At 42.4% G+C, this 17,903-nt stretch overlaps 2 protein-coding genes across 4 annotated transcripts; both read left to right on the top strand.

Annotated features, from left to right (window-relative positions):
• The first annotated feature begins 600 nt into the window (after positions 1-600).
• On the top strand, positions 601-2,874 carry LOC109773568 (small ribosomal subunit protein uS11m). Of its 3 annotated transcripts, none has more exons than XM_073509005.1 (3): positions 601-850; positions 1,406-1,579; positions 2,076-2,874. In XM_073509005.1, exons 2-3 carry the CDS (start codon positions 1,484-1,486, stop codon positions 2,550-2,552), a joined length of 573 nt encoding a protein of 190 aa, XP_073365106.1. In that variant the 5' UTR covers positions 601-850; positions 1,406-1,483; the 3' UTR covers positions 2,553-2,874. The 3 variants fall into 3 exon arrangements, with proteins under 3 accessions (XP_073365106.1, XP_073365107.1, XP_073365105.1); XM_073509006.1 differs by having other exon boundaries at positions 621-850; positions 1,484-1,579; XM_073509004.1 differs by having other exon boundaries at positions 626-850; positions 1,411-1,579.
• An 11,728-nt stretch (positions 2,875-14,602) lies between these two features.
• Positions 14,603-17,683, top strand: LOC141041270 (uncharacterized). Its single transcript, XM_073507398.1, has 11 exons — positions 14,603-15,082; positions 15,175-15,330; positions 15,429-15,632; positions 15,719-15,824; positions 15,875-15,939; positions 16,031-16,316; positions 16,436-16,608; positions 16,724-16,924; positions 17,211-17,326; positions 17,405-17,480; positions 17,567-17,683. Exons 1-11 carry the CDS (start codon positions 14,603-14,605, stop codon positions 17,681-17,683), a joined length of 1,980 nt encoding a protein of 659 aa, XP_073363499.1.
• Positions 17,684-17,903: the final 220 nt, after the last annotated feature.

The following is a 17,903-nucleotide window of genomic DNA, read 5'->3' as shown; positions in this document are numbered from 1 at the left end:
AAAAAAGTTGCACGATGTAGTAATAAAATTGCACAATACAGTAATAGAGTTGCATAATATAACATCAAAGTTGGCATCAAAAAAAATTCGTCAAAACATACCCATGCGGGATCTAGTTTCAAAGATCTCGTCGCGAGGATTCCAATAGTGAAAACGGATCTAAATTCCGAAGCACGGTTTAAAAGATATGGCTTTTTAAAAATTTGAAAACCCGAATAAATGGACATGCGCATCCATGGAATAATGCGGTGTCTTGCCCATGTGACCATCCTAGAAGTACATGCCACGTCACGAATAAAGACAAAACTTAGACCACAAAACTACATGCATGCGTGTGTAAGACCGGCCGCTCGTTTCCTCTAATTAGTGCATATGCACTTTTCAGAATTTAGGCAAAATTTAAGGGCTCCACTGCATGATGTACCATGAGGTCTTCATCCGACGGCTCAGGTAGCTGGATCGCAAGATCTCACCTCACGTGCTCATCCCATGCTAGTCGTCCCCTGCATTTCCCTTTCTCCTCACCCTCACTCCCGAGCCGAACGCCGCCACCGTCCCCGATCTCTGGCCGCTGCCTCCTCCGGCGACTGGATCCGGATCCCCCGCCCCCAAAACCTCCGCCGAGCCCCGAGCGTAGGGACCCCGCCGCCCCGTACCACTACCCCGCGCCCACCCCCGCTCCACCCGAGCCCCGACCGCACGGACGCCTCCGCCCCTTCCCACCAACTCCGGCTCCATCCTTCACGCCACCGAAGCCGACGACGCTGCCTCCCCCGATCCAACTCTGCCCCGAGCCCCAACCGCTGCAGCACTCCGACGCCCACGCCACCTCTGCCCGCTTTCCGTCAAGGTAAAGGAACGCGGTGTGCCTGTGTGCATTGTGCAGTTTTATAGATATAAATATAATGTCATCGCTGTTTAGAGGTTTCTCTTCCGCAGTTTATAGATATTGTGTGGTTTCCGTGCAGTTTACAGATAATCTGAGATGGAGTTCTAACTAGTTGAGTGTGTCCTGCCCTGCTAAAAGAATGTGTATATGCACATATAAGATCCATCCACCTGTTTTGGTGTGTATCTGTATGATAAACTGTGATGTTTTGGTGTGCATAGACTGAATAGACTCCTTTGTTTATAGATAAACTGTGATGTTTATAGACTCCTTTGTCCAAGCCCACCATTTGGTCGCATTCATATTCTGAATCCACCATAACATGCCCAGCTGGCCGCCAGTTTATTTAGATTATTTCACGGGCTAGTTTATTTTGCTTATTTAGTATTGCTTCTGTTTATATAGCTGCCCAGTGATCCCACTCGATTAATAAATTAAGTTGCTGCATATTTGAATATTTATTTCATTGACATGTACAAATATTTATCGCTCTTTTCTTCCCCTGCGCCGCCATAGCTCAGGTCGGAAGACAAGGATTTCGTCCCTGCTGTTGTCAGCGGCCTCTACTGAACCACATCCTCCTCTGCCCTGCAGATGGTGACGGCGGTGAGGGCACTTGGGCTCGCCGGACGAGCGCTGCTGCGACCGGTTGCCTCAACAGGAACCCAACGGCTGCTGTCGACTGACAAGGTACATTTACCAGCTGCCCTTCAAATCAACATCGCTCCCTTCCATTGCATTTCCTGCTAACATGGTCTAAATGAAATCTTAAGTGGCAATACGATGGTAGAGTGAATTTGAACTGAAGCAGATAAATTTCATGAGTTAGGCATGTGTGTGCATGCCTCTTGAGTGGCACAATGCTTCATACTGATTTAGAAGAAGATAAGAATAAAACATAGGTGTTCTTGTCATCATTTCCTTGTTTCTTGCTACTGTTCCACTCTTCTAAAGGTGGCCCTTTCCCTTTGCCATTGACAGCTAACCTACCAAACCAAGTCGAGTGCTGTTTGTAACCACAAATGCCACTCTATATAGCCTTGAATCTTATGTGATCTTACAGTCTCGTTACTATATACACACACCTTGTCTTGTTCGTTTTTTCAAGTTTTGCTGAGACATCAACAAAGCAGTCGATCTTGTTATCTGGTGCTTGATAGTTGAGTCTCAATTTATGCTTTTGCAGAACTCACTGCAGGGCCTTACGAACGGCGATCCGGTGAGCCGCCTCATGCAAACACGGAAGCAGAATGACAGCATTTACCGTCGCTTTGCTGAAAACGATTTCACAGGCGGCGGTAGCAGGTCTGGCCGATTAAACATGGAAATAACGTGGACAGCGGCTCTGCGAGTAAAGATAGATGTTCTACGCATCACACCCAAGGAGAAAAAGACCTTTGTGACCGTTAAGGACGTCAAGGAGAACAGGAAGGCCCGGGCTTCTGCTGGCTGCTTGGAGGATCGAAAAGGGCGGTCTCGTCTTGCTCGGTATGCCGGTGAAGCAACAGGGGAACACATGGGGCGATCCGCCAGCAAGATTGGCCTCAAATCAATTGTCGTGAAAGTGAAAGGAAGTTCCTTTTTCAGGAAGAAGAAGAAAGTGCTCTTGAGCTTTGCAGCCGGTTCCCGTGGTGCAAGAGTGAGGAGCCCTTCTCCTAAATAAGGTTAACAATAGACCTGCAGGAACAAGCAAGAAGAGTGAAAATCAATATCCTGCCCGAAGGAGAAGCAAAAAAGATCGACTGGTTCCCTAATAACATCATGAGCCTACAAGTATTTATGATTATTAGCCAGTCTTAGATCGACTCTTGTAAGACATAACCATTTTGTCATTTCCTGTAATCCTGCTGAATTGATGGCTTTGTTTTGATACGACATTTTTGCAGTTCCCTCTTTTTGTGGATTATTCCTTGTTTAGAGCACTGCAAGTGTATGTGTTGAGATGCTACTAAGCAGTAATGTTAGGATGCAAACTTGTTATCTCACGTCAAACCCTTCTATACTCGCAGTTTGCAAGAAGCAAAAAAAGTTTCAAGTTGCAAGTATTTGAACGGGAATGCATCGCTCTTGCGTTTCTTAAGTAATGGAAGTATTTTAAAAGTGAGTGGTTACTTATAACTTGACTGAAATCTCTATTCTCTAGTGTAGTTAAAAGTTGTGGCCTCTCTGACATTGTTGGTGGTTCAGACAAGAATGTAGTATTGTCAAGGAACTGATGGAAGATTAGTTGCAGCAAGAAAGACACTGAATCTTGACAGCATCAAAACACAGACCATGCATGACATGTGATGAATGAACCGAGATAAATAATTCCATGATTTCATTAATGAAAGAGTACCACATATATTATTCGTAATTATGGACAGTTCATAACTAGCAAATTCACAAACAAGAAAACGTAGAAGGAAAGCACATTTAACCCAGGATCCAATCAAAATGCAGACACCACTGAATTTTGGTGCACATGCCTCCCTTGTGAGTGATTCTTACGAAGCTTCAGAAAGCTTTACCATGGAAAGAAAAAGAAAGCGCCCGATTGATCCATTTTCCACAGTGCACATCCATCGACATATATAGACAAGATTTCCAGCCCTAACATTGTAATTCACAAAATGGTGACGATATGACAAAACTCCTCTGCCAAAGTTTTTCTCAAACTTCCTATTCTCATGGACACGGTACCAACTCCCGTTTCTGCTCCGGTGCTCCCCCCGAGGCTGAACGCGAGTGGGAAAAACACAAGGACGGTCCAGATGCGTCGATGGCGGTTCGTAATTAGGGGCACGATGGTCATTTCAGGTGGGTGTAGAGCGCGCGTAGACCAGTCGTAGAGCCCTGTATGAGCCCGCGCCGGCCCGTGTACTATTGTACGCCGGGCGTGTACGTGTATTATACGCTGGCGGTTGCGTTTCCCCGCGGACGTGCGCGTGCACGTGTGCGTGGATAGTTTCCAAAAAAAGGCCCCTAGTATAAGAGGAGGCGAACGGGCACCGGCCGCATCGCCCACCCCATTTCCCCCAAATCGCCTCCCTCTCCCTCCTCTCTGCTCTACCTCATCGTCTCCCTCACCGGCCACCCCACCTGCTCGCTCACCCGCCGCCGCCTCCCTCTCTTCTCCTTCTTGCTTCTGGCTCGGATGGAGCAAGGCCGTGGCGAAGCCGCCGTCGCGGGCGGAGATCTGCAGAAGACGGGCGCGGAGACCGTGGCAGATGCCGTGCAGACCCTCGTCGGCGGTGCGGGTGCAGGAGGTGCTGCATCCCCACGCGCTGGATCGGTCGCTGCGGCGGCGGATCTGGAGGAGAAGAAGGTGGTCGTGGCGGACTCCGCCGTGGCGGACTCAGCCGTGCCGGTGCTTGGCGTGACGGCGTCGAGCGGCCCGTCTGATGGACCTGAAGAGGCCGGAGGCAAGCACGTGGACCTGCAGGTAATCCTTGCCAGCAGTCCCCTCCATTGCTAGTTACCCCCGTTAAGCAGTAGATTTAGGTGTTAGGGTTTTTTGTTGTTGCTAGTTGCTGCATCCCCTTCTGATAGTTAGGGTTTTTAGATGTTTGATTGATTTATAGTGAAGGTTAAGTTTGGATTCTGTGATTGAATCATCCAGTAGATCAAGTAGTTAGGGTTTTTTAATGAGATGTTAAGTTGGGGATTTTTTTGTATTGGATTGAATTAGAGCCACTGATATGTTGTATCTGTGATTGAATCACATCCAGTAGATGTACTAGTTAGGGTTTCTTAATTAGATGTTTAATTAGGTTTTTTTGTATTGGATTCATTTATAGCCTCTGATATGTAGAATGTGTGAATGAATCACATCCAGTAGATGTAGTAGTTAGGTTTTTTAATTAGATGTTTAGTTGGGGATTTTTTGTATTGGATTCAATTAGAGCCACTGATAAGTAGAATTTGTGATTGAATCACATCCAGTAGATGTAGTAGTTATGGTTTTTAATTAGTTGATTAGTTAAGGTTTATTTGTATTGGATTCATTTATAGACAGTTATATATAGAACCTGTGATTGAATCATCCAGTAGATGTAGTAGTTAGGGTTTTTTAATTAGATGTTTAGTTAGGGTTTTCTTGTATTGGATTCATTTATAGCCGGTTATATGTAGGATCTATGATTGAATCATCCAGTAGATGTAGTAGTTATGGTTTTTCAATTAGTTGGTGAGTTAAGGTTTATTTGTATTATTCATTTATAGATAGTTATATAGATTCTGTGATTGAATGATGTAGTAGATGTACTAGTTAGTGTTTCTTAATTAGATGTTTAGTTAGGTTTATTTTGTATTGGATTCATTTATAGGCAGAGATAAATGTAGTTAAATGGTGTGACTGAATGATGCAGTACAAGTAAGAGTTATTATATTTTAATTAGATGTATGAGTTAGTGTTATTTGTAGTGGATTCATTTATATCCAATGATATATGTAAGTAAATTTTGTGATTCAATGTTCCAGTGGATCTAGGAGTTAGTGTTTTTTAATTAGATGCTGGAGTTAGGGTATTTTAATTAGATGTAGGAGTTAGGCTTCACCATTTCACTTATTCTGACATATGAGTGATCATTGAGAACTGCTCTGAACTAAATATTTATTAATATTTACAAATGAAATGAAAACCTGACATGTTTGTGAAGTTATATATAAAGGTCCTATTTGCATTGTCTGTCAAAAACTGCTATCTCATTGGTTAATAAGAGAGGAATGATATTCATTTATACCTTCATATGCATGTTCAAAAGCAAAATCTGAATTTGTATGTCCATATGAATGAACTTGTATGTTCATAACCCAATTGTTTAGTATCTATATAGCTTCATATATAGTCTATGGATTAGTTGTTGAAATGTACATACCATGTGTAACCTGTGCACCTTTTCAATATAGTTAGGAGCTTTCCATCATTATGCAAAATCAACTTGTTTGTAATGACATTATTTGAACTGCAATTCAATTCCTTGTAAATGACTTGCTTGGTTGACAATATAGCAGAAGGAGGATCTTGTTGGCAACAAGAGGAAGTGGGACTCATCTGGCTACTACCCTTATGACAGTGATGAGGATGAGCCGTACGAGGTAAGGCCTAGCTGAAATGTTATTTGTGCATTGACTTAGTGTTAGATGTTTATAGTATTTGAATGCATAATGTATTAATGTCAGTCATTAATGTGTGCAGTATCAATGTGGAGATGATGTGGTCGAGGGGAACGTCAAGTCCTTTGAAGAGAAGGTGGTGTAGAAGATCAGGGCCCAAGGATCTGCTATGTACTACAACTGGAGGACGGACAAGTACCGGTGCCCCTACTGCAGCAGGCCCAAGCCCAGGTCTGGGTTGCTGAGCATCTGATGGAACACTGTCGGGCTACATCCATCAGCAGTGATGAGTACAAGATCAGGGCTCAACCTTCTGCCCTCCACAAGGTCCTAAGAAACCCTAACATGTAGTTGCCCTAGACCCTGGTTGTCGTATGATGGAGGAAGGCTCAGTCCTTTTGGTGAACTTCATGTGGTATTCTGATGGTGGAAACTTTTAGTGGTAATTTAGTATGAACCTTTATCTAAGTGTAGTACTGTGATGTGTGGTCTAAACATATCTAATATGCTAGTGGTCTGCATCAGCAAGTGTGCTGTGTGGATGCTGCTGTCTATGGTAGTAATATATATTGCTATCTATATTTGTGTCCCTTAAATTTGCCATTATGGTTCCTTAGATGTATGATTTGCTTGAATTTAGCTGCTGCAATGATCAGACATGCCGCATCAGTGTTGCTTCACTGATCAGGCATGCTGCAAACACTTCCCATGCTGTGGCCATGTGGAACATGCTGTGGCAATGGTGCAATAAATTCCCATGCTGTGGCCATGTGCAACATGCTCTGCCCATAAGCAAATCGGACCAAATGTAAAACTTTGCGTTAAGTTAATTAATGTTGTTTAGTGAAGTAAGTGGAAATTGTTCATCCACACATATGACATCTTTCCTTCATTTGAGTAAGCAAAAATAGCAAATACCCCACCATATGATCAAATATTCCAATAACTGAGCACATATTCCATCATTTCATCAAATACTAATAAAAAAGTAGTTAAAGATGGTGTGTGTGTGTGTGTGCAAAAAACAACATTTGAATAAAGGTGTAATGATTATTTGTAATATGAAGGAGTTTTTCATGAAATGCAAGTTGATTATTTGTAATATGAAAGATCTCCTTTTGTACAATTTATAGTGGCTCCGTGAAGCCGCATGTTTCGAACCGGCATTGGGCAGGGCATAAAAAATTAAGAAAAAATTCTTAAATTGTGACCCAAATTTTCTTGTACATGGTGACCCACATGTGCCAAACATGGCTATGAAAGAAAATTTGGAAAAAACAATACTTTACAATGCCCCCTTGAGGTATAGACCGATGTTTTGACCAGTCAGTCTAGAGGGCATTATAAATTAATAAAAAATTCAAAAAAAATATAAAACCTTGGAAAACTAGCTTTGTTTGTGCAAGAGATCATGTGTGCCAAAATTGAGGTGATTTGGAGGAGGTCGAAAAAATCATCGCATTCCGGAGGGGCCATTTGGTCTAACTTAAGCCAGTTTTTGAACATACGTGATTTTTTCCACCACCTCCAAATCACCCAAATTTTCTTGTACATGGTGACCCACATGTGCCAAACATGGCTATGAAAGAAAATTTGGAAAAATAATACTTTACAATGCCCCCTTGAGGTATAGACCGATGGTTTGACCAGTCAGTCTAGAGGGCATTATAAATTAATAAAAAATTCAAAAAAATTAATACCTTGGAAAACTAGCTTTGTTTTTGCAAGAGATCATGTGTGCAAAAATTGAGGTGATTTGGAGGTGGTCGAAAAAATCATCGCATTCCGGAGGGGCTATTTGGTGTTAACTTAAGCCAGTTTTTGAACATACGTGATTTTTTCCACCACCTCCAAATCACCCAAATTTTCTTTTACATGGTGACCCACATGTGCCAAACATGGCTATGAAAGATAATTTGGAAAAATAATACTTTACAATGCCCCCTTGAGGTATAGACCGATGGTTTGACCAGTCAGTCTAGAGGGCATTATAAATTAATAAAAAATTCAAAAAAATTTAAAACCTTGGAAAACTAGCTTTGTTTGTGCAAGAGATCATGTGTGCTAAAATTGAGGTGATTTGGAGGTGGTCGAAAAAATCATCGCATTCCGGAGGGGCCATTTGGTCTTTTAACTTAAGCCAGTTTTTGAACATACGTGATTTTTTCCACCACCTCCAAATCACCCAAATTTTCTTGTACATGGTGACCCACATGTGCCAAACATGGCTATGAAAGAAAATTTGGAAAAACAATACTTTACAATGCCCCCTTGAGGTATAGATCGATGTTTTGACCAGTCAGTCTAGAGGTCATTATAAATTCAAAAAAAAAAATTAGGAAAAATTTAAAACCTTGGAAACCAAGCTTTGTTTGTGCAAGATATCATGTGTGCCAAATTTAAGGTGATTTGGAGGTGGTCCTGACATGTGTGCAAAATTTGACATGTGACATATGCAAAAAATTAGACATGTGACATATTTTGTTTAAAACTTGTGTGCAAAATTAGACATTTGACATATGCAAAAAAATTGAATACAAATTTAAAAATTTACTTTGGGTATCCTCACATGGTGGAAATGTTTGGTCCAAATATTTTAATATTTTTAAATTTATATTTAATTTAAAATTTGAAAATTTAATGATTCAAACTTGTTTGCAAAATTTGACATGTGACATATGCAAAAAATTAGACATGTGACATATGCAAAAAAATTAAATAAAAAAAATGCCAGCCTACCAACAGCATTTATATGAAACCCCACGGCCTGCATACGACTAGTAACCCATTGGGCCAGGATGCAGGCCCGCGGTGAATGTATATAAGTTGCCGGTAGGCCCAACGGGGCAGAGAGAGACTGGTTAGGCAATGAGCTGCCTGCTTTAGATAGGAACTTGAGATGATTAGCTCAGGTGGGTTTATAAACCGGTGCGAGCTCCTCTCCGTTGGTGAGGTGGGACTAAACTCCCACCACCCCGAGACAGTGCCCGTCGCGGCTTTGATTTGGGCCTAATTTGGGTGGGCCGTACCAGGCTGGCCTCACACGTGGTTATCAGCTAGAGAGGGAAAAATTCCCCATTTCATCTGGTAGATACGAACCCTAGGTCTTTGCTTCTATTCCCCATTCACTCCGTGAGCTCAAATCTCACATCTGGCGTCGCCGGCGATGGGGGCCAAGAAGGGAAGGAGGTCGCAGTCGGCAAGTGATTGCCGCCGCGCTCAAGAAAAGTGGGAGGACGCAATTGGGAAGTTCTGTCAGGGCGATCTGGAGAAGAGGGCGAATGTGGAGGAGATCTGCAGCTGGTTTCCCAGCTTGCAGATGTTCATCGACCATGGTAGGGGTCTCATCAAAGTGCTTACGGGTAATGAGAAGAAATCGCTGTTTGGTCCTGCTCGAGGAGTTGTTCCAGTCCAGGTTTTCCTCTGGGCTATGAACGAAGCGGGGAACTCCCCGGATCCGCGTCAGCGTGCGAGGTGGTACATGTACTGCTCCCTCCGCCGCGCCCCTCCTATTCCAGTGCCAGATCTTGTCGGAGTGTTGCTCGCGGTGCCTGCTCCGGTTGATCAGTCCAATGTTCACTCCGACAGTGATGTGGAGCAGAGCAAGGATGACAGTGATAGTGAAGATGTGGAGCATAGCGAGGATGAGAGTGATAGCGAAGATGTGGAGCAGAGCAAGGATGAGAGTGGGGAAGAGGAGGTTGTTCTGCTGCTGGACGACAGTGCTGGAGAGGAGGAGCAGGATGATGTTGTCCAGGAGCAGCCGGCGGACGTGCAGATTGTGGGTCTAGGGATCCCGCAGCTCGGAGACATGACCATGCCAATTGAAGCGGAGACCTACATCCGTATGGGCATTCGTCACTCAGAGCGCATCAACAAGTTGAAGGACAAGAAAACAGAGTGATGGCATGTCAGTGTCTTCAGTTAGTCTATCTGCGTGAGTCAGTTTGGACCCGTTTGATAGCATACTATGTTCTAAGTTCTTTGAGAATACTTCAGTATTTGAGATTATGTTAGTTTTATTTACAGTGAGCTGTTTGGTTGCCCCTAATAAATGTGATTTTAGTACTGCAGTATTGGGAAAACTATAGTTATTTCCCTGCATGAAAAATGTAGCCTCTTTAAAAAAAACAGAGTTTGTGAGTGCTTAAATGCAATGGCTAGGCAGCACAATTAACAGCATACCAAACAGTTGTATCTATTGTGAATACTCCAAAAATCTCTGTTTTAGTCAAACCATGTTATCTCATATGTATACGCAAGAATACTGTAGTTTTTAATACGTTGGTTCATATAGTACCATGCTACCAAACCCAGAGAACTGCAGTAAGTGTTAAGTTATGTACTGATGAAGTTTATGTAGTGCAAATGTGATGTGTTCAAACTGTTAAGTTATGTAATGCAGTTGTTAATGTAATGCATATGTTATCCTTTTATTTTCAAAAATAATCCAATTTCTACTTTCTCTATAATCAAACTAATGAGACATTGGATTGTTGATTGATCTATTTTGCAGACAAAGGAGCCACAAAAAAGGTGCTGGAGGTGGGAGCAAGACTGCTAGAGCGAGTAGCAAGTGAAGTGTACACAACGAAGCAGGGGTGGAGAATCAACGTGGCAAGACTGGAAGGATAAAAAAGAAGACTCTACTTCCTGCTGAAGATGTGGCCTTTACTTTGTTGCGATGTTTTAGTAGTTGTTGCTGTTATTTTGCGGTGGTCATGAACTTTGTAAGCCTAGGATGATGGGTTAGGTAGACTGCAGGCCATGCTGGCTTTTGGTTATACAGGTTTATGCTGGCTTGAAGTGAAAATAGAGCATTATTATTGATATATGGATCAGCCAGTTCTTCAACTCTAAGGTTGCGTTAATTTGGTTCTAGATTCAAATACATAGCTTAACCCTGCAACGTTATCATAATCTCACATTTGTGTTTGAAAACAATCCTAGTTAGCCTAAATTACTGGTTGCAATGGAAATGTGTGCATTGCCATGATGTGTATGTATTTCATTTCTTATATATATTTCAAATATTTGAAAATCAAATCTATTTTTCCTCTTTCATTAATTCCGACAGTTTTACAATTCAAATTATGCAAGATAATACATTCTCTTTCATTTCACTTGTTAATTAAAATATTTCTTTTTAGTTTTATCTTTGAAATAATTTTGAATCACATATATATTTTTCTGTATTATTTGTTCTGACAGTTAGAAAATTCATGAATGTGCGAAAAATTGTTGTGTTATATTCTTTTATGAGGTGATTTGAAGAACAACAAATAATGGTGACAAATGCAAAAAGTGAAATATGACAAAAAAAGCCAGCCTACTAGCTGCATACTACACAATTCAACGGCCAGCATACGACTAGCAACCCAATCATTTAATGGGCCAGGATGCAGGCCCGCCAGATTGTGATAATAGGCAGCTAGTAGGCCCCACTGGGCAGGGACAGACAGGGTTAGGCAATGTGCTGCCCGCTTTAGAAAGGAACTTGAAAAGGGAAGCTCAGCCCGGTATATAAACCGGTGCGAGCTCCCCTCGCTTGGCGAGGTGGGACTAAACTCCCAGCACCGCTGGGATGTGCCCGGCGCGACGCTTGCTTGGGCCTAATTCGGGTGGGCCGTCCCAGGCCAGCTTCACCCGCGCGCAGATTATTACCACATTTAAAACCGAGCTGCTTCAATGTGTTATATTTCACTTATTCAATGTGTACGAAAAATTAATGTCTTATATTTCACTTATTCAATCAAATATTTATTTTCTTTTTATATGTAGAATAATTTAAAATCTAATATATTTTACTCTTTCAGTTATTCTCACACTATTAAAATTCAAAAAAAATGCAATATAATATGTTTCATCTTTATTATAATATATCTTTTCTGTTTTCTATTTCAAAAAAGGTATATCAAATATATTTTTCTATGTTATTTCTTCTTAGAGTTTTAAAATTCAAGTATATGTTTTGTATTTTATTTCTTATTATAGTTATAAAAATCAAAATTCCATGAATGTATGTTGTCTTCTGTTTCACTTCTTAAATACAATTTTCATTCTATTTTCAAAATCCATTTGGTTGACTCTAGAAAAACAACGTCCTTCGGGCTCCCCCTCCGGCAGACCAGAATGATGGAGATTGCACATGTGCTATGTGCTGGCCTGCATGAAATGACACCAAAGTTTGGCACCATGTGTGGATGCCCAATGTAGGCCCCCATGCAACATCTGGGCCATTCCGGACACCGAACGAACATTGCGTCACGTCCGGGCAACGTTTCGGGTTCTTTTCGCCGGCAAAATCCTAGTAAATGCATCGAGTGTCGGAAATAGATGAGAATTGGCATGCATGATGTCCATGGTCATCCCATTGTGTGAAAACAATTTGGGGCCAGTTGGTTGAGTCTAGAAAAACAACGTCCTTCGGGCTCCCCCTCCGGCAGACCCGAATGATGGTGATTGCACATGTGCTATGTGCTGGCCTGCATGAAATGACACCAAACTTTGGCACCATGTGAGAATGCCCAATGTAGGCCCCCATGCAACATGTGAGCCATCCTGACACCGAACGAACGTTGCGTCACGTCCGGGCAGCGTTTCGAGTTCTTTTCGCCGGCAAAATCCTAGTAAATGCATCGAGTGTCGGAAATCGATGAGAATTGGCATGCATGATGTCCATGGTCATCCCATTGTGTGAAAAAAATTGGGGCCATTTGGTTGAGTCCAGAAAAACAACGTCCTTCGGGCTCCCCCTACGGCAGACCCGAATGATGGTGATTGCACATGTGCTATGTGCTGGCCTGCATGAAATGACACCAAACTTTGGCACCATGTGAGGATGCCCAATGTAGGCCCCCATGCAACATGTGAGCCATTCTGACACCGAACGAACGTTGCGTCACGTCCGGGCAGCGTTTCGGGTTCTTTTCGCCGGCAAAATCCTAGTAAATGCATCGAGTGTCGGAAATCGATGAGAACTAGCATGCATGATGTCCATGGTCATCCCATTGTGTGAAATTTTTTTGGGGCCATTTGGTTGAGTCCAGAAAAACAACGTCCTTCGGGCTCCCCCTCTGGCAGACCCGAATGATGGTGATTGCACATGTGCTATGTGCTGGCCTGCATGAAATGACACCAAACTTTGGCACCATGTGAGGATGCCCAATGTAGGCCCCCATGCAACATGTGAGCCATTCCTGACACCGAACGAACGTTGCGTCACGTCCGGGCAGTGTTTCGGGTTCTTTTCGCCGGCAAAATCCTAGTAAATGCATCGAGTGTCGGAAATCGATGAGAATTGGCATGCATGATGTCCATGGTCATCCCATTGTGTGAAAAAAATTTGGGGCCATTTGGTTGAGTTGAAATAATTATTTGATATCAAAAATTTCTAATATGAAAAATAAAAGAAAAAAAGTACATGAAACGAGCCCCTCGTCGCTCAAAGAGAGGAGCAGCTGCGATTTGTTACACAATTCCCGGATCGGAATCTACAAAAAAAACTCGAGCGTGGGAAGCCTATCCCTTTAATTTAGGAGCACGTACTGCCTCTCCTCAACCAAGGAAGGCAAAGATCACGGGCGTTCTTTCCCTGGTGGTTACGGCGACCTAGGAGATCCTCCTCCTCCTATATAGTCTCGGCATCGCGTGCTGGCCGTCATGGACGAACTGCGTCCACGTTACAACGCCGACAACTTCCATCTTCATCGAGCGATCTAGTATGTTGGCAACCGTACCGCATCCATGATGCTTTTCTTTGTGCGTGTGTTAGATTCGATAGGACTAAGATTAATTAGCGCATAATCTTCGCATTACATCTGTTGGAGTAGATGTTTTTTGTTTGTGCGTGTATTAGATTAGATAGGCCTATGACACTAGATTTGTTTGTGCGTGTATTAGATTAGATAGCCCTACGATTGCAAATTAGTTTCTGCATGTTGTTTGTTGTCTTTCACTTGTAGGTTGGATTGATGAATAAACAACAATTTTTAATCAGTGTTAGTTATAGCATAGTCACTTTAAGTTATAGCAATGCCCTAAGACATGCATATTGCAACTATGAGACGCCGACTAATATTGTATGTGTTGCATGTTTGTTTGATGCATGTTCCAGTATGCATAATTTCATTTTTTTCTTTTCGATTTACTGTTAATTAGGCACTGTCACCGATTCTTATATCTATTTGTACAGTACCATATGAAAATAAATGATTAGATAAATTATGTTACTTTTTATTATGAAACTAATTGGTTAAATAAGTACTTGTTAAACTGTCATTTTATGTGCTGCACGTCTCTCTGCTGAATGTTTCAGTATGAATAAATTATGTTGTATAGTTTTCTATCTATTGTGGGATAGTGTATTCCATTATTATGTTTTATGCAACAATATGTTAGGAAAAAAGTTGATTACATAATTTATGGTACTATAACCAAGTATATTTTTTTAACAGGATGGATGAACTCAACGGAGAAATTGTTTGCGCCGTTGAAAAATGATGCAAACTTATTGCCGGTCTATCTTCCGGTCAACGGGCCGCACTTGCCGAAACACCACTCCGTAGCATGCTTCAGATACCTTCGCTGAAGATGCGTACACTGTTGATCCGGTACATGGTTGAGATTTTTGATCCTAGCAAGGGCAGATTCATTGTACAAGACTTGGTTGGCGAAGTGTCTCTCGGTGCCGTGGATGTTGAGTGCATCTTGGCCTTGGAGAAGCACGGACTGTCGGCAGAAGGTATTCTCGGTGAGGAAGGTGAGGATGTTAAAGATCGAGTGCCGCCTCAATTCCTGAGCAAGACCACAGGTAACATAGTCATCGATGATCTGATTGTGGACATCACAAAAAATAAATCTGCTGACGACGATTTCCTTCGGAGAGTTGTCCTCGTGTTGCTTGGAACATTTCTTGCTCCCATGTCGAGCAAGACTGTACCAAAGCAATATTACGCATTGGTGGACGATGTGAAGCGTATATCCAAGATTAATTGGAATGCATTCACCCTCCGGGTTCTGCTGGTCTGCCTTCGCAACGTGAGGAAAGGCAAACACCTCCGCCAATGGCCGAGAGGGAACTTAGCTCTCCTGCAGGTACACCTTTCAGAGTTGTACCATTGCAAAAAAATATGATTGCTAATTTACCTGCTGTATAGTACTAATTGTAATTTTTCATATTCATGCAGTACCTGTACTGGGAGAAGGTTCAGCCTCTGGAAGGTGAATGCGCATTCAATCCTAGCTTGTCCATGGAACCTCTAATGAGGAATTGGACTGAAGCTGCAGCCTCAAGGAGAGACAAGTTTGATTATGACCACGGCTGTGGCCGTGGTAACATCAAGGTAATTCATTACGTTGGGTACTTCTTAAATCTTTTATATAACATAATTAGTTGTATTAATATTTTTATTGATCACATATACTTGTATTTCACATGCAGATTGAAGACAACATAACCAAGGAGTATAGGGCGCAGGAGCGCAAAGTACCCGAACCAGAAAAGCCAAAAATGAAGCCCGCCGTTGGTGCGGCAAAGAAGTCCAAGTTAGCCTCAAACGCGGACGAGATGATGAACCTCATCATGAAGCAGTGTATGGATTACATACGCAGCCAAATGAAGGAAATACCGGAACAAGTAGCCGAGGTGACACACCCTTAATTCTATGTTTACAACATTTTTGAAGTTGCAAAACCGTGCCGACATTAATTAATATTTTTTATGTAATGCAGAGATTATTAGAGAAGTTGAACCAAAATGGTGTGATGTACAAGCCAGCGGCTGCTGCGGCTTCCGGCAACAACGATGCCGACCTAGAAGTGGATTCCTTTGAGAATGGTCCGCCAGAAAAAAAGAATTCGTGTACAAGGATGACTCTGACGGTCTAGAGCCGGTGATTGATTTGACACAGCTTGACGAGCCTGTTGTAAACCAGAACAACCTTGATGAGGAAGTATGTTTTCATTTATTTGTCTTCATTTATCTCAATTATGCATCTTCATTTTTGTTAACTGAACCTATCACATTATTTCTTTGTTAACTAGAAAACACCTGCCAAGTTAAATGTTGACAAGACAACGAAGCCTACTGATGAGTGTGGCGCAACACCGGAGAACCCTTGGATTGTAGGTAATTCTCCTCGAGCAGAATCGTCCGACATTGACATTTCTGCAAGTTCTATCGATAGGATGGTGGGTAAGAGCAAGGGGAAAAAGTCTGCAGCAACCGCAAAAGAAGACGATGTTATATCCGGGAAGCGCCGACGGACTGTTCCCAAGAAATTTGAATCCCCCTTTAAACTTGACAAGCCCGGCAAGCGAAGCGCTCACGGTATTAAGCCATCCGGCAACACTACCGCAACTAGAGGTACCGTTAGTAGCTATCTTAGTGCTTAATTTACTACCATTTCATGTACTCACCGTTCGTGACGTTCGTAATTTATCATGCAGCTCTGTTTAGTGACAATGACATGGAAGGCTCTGGTAAGGACGATTTGACACCGGAACTCATCAATGCTGTTGTTACGTTTGTGGAGGCAGCTGCTCGGTCTGAGAAGAATATGACAAAAAGAGTTTACTACAATGAACATGGCACCTCTGTGACTGTGGAGAGTATACGACCGGTACTTGAGCATACATGGCTGGCGGATGACGTAAGATCTATTACCATGTCCTGCTATTTAAGTGCATAACCTAGGTATCACCTATGAAAATAAAATGTTCTATTATTTTACGCAGATTATCGATGCTTATCAGACACATTTGGCTCTGCGCGTTGGTCATGATCGGCACCTCTGTCCAGCCTGGAGGTCCAAATACCTTGTTGATCGTGCTAAGGCACGAGACAACCCTAAACCGTCGAAATACAACATGGATAGTGCGCTGAGCAGAGCTGAAGCAGTACGTAGGGTTCTGGACGAGTATACTGTCCGTGATAAGGTACGATATGTTCTTCCTAGTTCATTAACACTCATTTCAACAAGCATAATTGCATCTGATTACAAATGTGTTCCACATTTTAGTCGTTTATCCTGTTGAACGTTGGCAATACACACTGGATCACCGTGGTGATGCACAACCTCAAGAAAGAATTCTGAGTTTTTGATTCGCTCTATCCTCTCGAGTTCTCTCTCGACATTGTGAAAGCACTGGTACTCTCCCCAACATTGAGCATTCTTCATATGAAATGTCATATGGTTTCTCACTACTACTTTCTTTCAAATAGCGACTAGCAATAGCAATTGATATGGAAGAGGCAAACCGTATTACACCTGGCAAATATCCAGACGTCACTAAGTGGCCTATCATACCTCAGATCGACATGCCACTACAAGAGGACGGGTGAGTTATGGTTCATCATTTTCTACTTACGAAAGACATGTTCGTGTGCACGGTGACTAATGTTTGCATATATATTAGGAACTCATGTGGCCTTTTTGTGATTGAAGTTATGGAGCGTTGGGACGGGGATCGATGGACCGCCGATTTTACCCAGGTAATTTGTCCTCTCTGTTCGTACACTTGTACAATTGTCGTATAATACCAACTTCTATTCATTAAACCTTGTTCTAAAAATTGCAGGGCACGGTTAATGCAAGGAGAAGGCGTCTCGTCGCCGAGTTGGTTCTCTCACCTACCAACACGCTCGAATGTGTGAAGAACAAAATCCGCGACATCGCAAAGAAAAGCAAGGCGTGAAGACATCATACATGATTCAAGATTCTAGTTTTAGTCATTTGTTTTAAGTCCGGAAGCACGTTTCCCGGCATGGACAACTTTGATTTTCTACCATTCATGTAATAAGCACGATACCATGGATTTTGTGTGGATTTTTGGTCGCTCACACATACTTGTGTATGTGTAATGCAGTCAGACTATACGTTTCGTACCAATAAATTTTTGCTTCCCTTCATTTGTT

This window comes from Aegilops tauschii, chromosome 2, assembly GCF_002575655.3.
Source record: "Aegilops tauschii subsp. strangulata cultivar AL8/78 chromosome 2, Aet v6.0, whole genome shotgun sequence".
Taxonomy (NCBI): Eukaryota; Viridiplantae; Streptophyta; class Magnoliopsida; order Poales; family Poaceae; genus Aegilops; species Aegilops tauschii.
Note: the sequence above shows the minus strand (reverse complement) of the source record. Positions and strands in the feature narration are given on the sequence as shown.

Coding starts and splice junctions, on each gene's coding strand:
- LOC109773568 (XM_073509005.1), top strand. CDS start 1,484: ATGGTGACGGCGGTGAGGGCACTTGGGCTCGCCGGACGAGCGCTGCTG. Junction 1,580..2,075: donor GGCTGCTGTCGACTGACAAG/GTACATTTACCA, acceptor ATGCTTTTGCAG/AACTCACTGCAGGGCCTTAC.
- LOC141041270 (XM_073507398.1), top strand. CDS start 14,603: ATGGTTGAGATTTTTGATCCTAGCAAGGGCAGATTCATTGTACAAGAC. Junction 16,609..16,723: donor CTGTGGAGAGTATACGACCG/GTACTTGAGCAT, acceptor TATTTTACGCAG/ATTATCGATGCTTATCAGAC. Junction 16,925..17,210: donor AGTATACTGTCCGTGATAAG/GTACGATATGTT, acceptor TCTTTCAAATAG/CGACTAGCAATAGCAATTGA.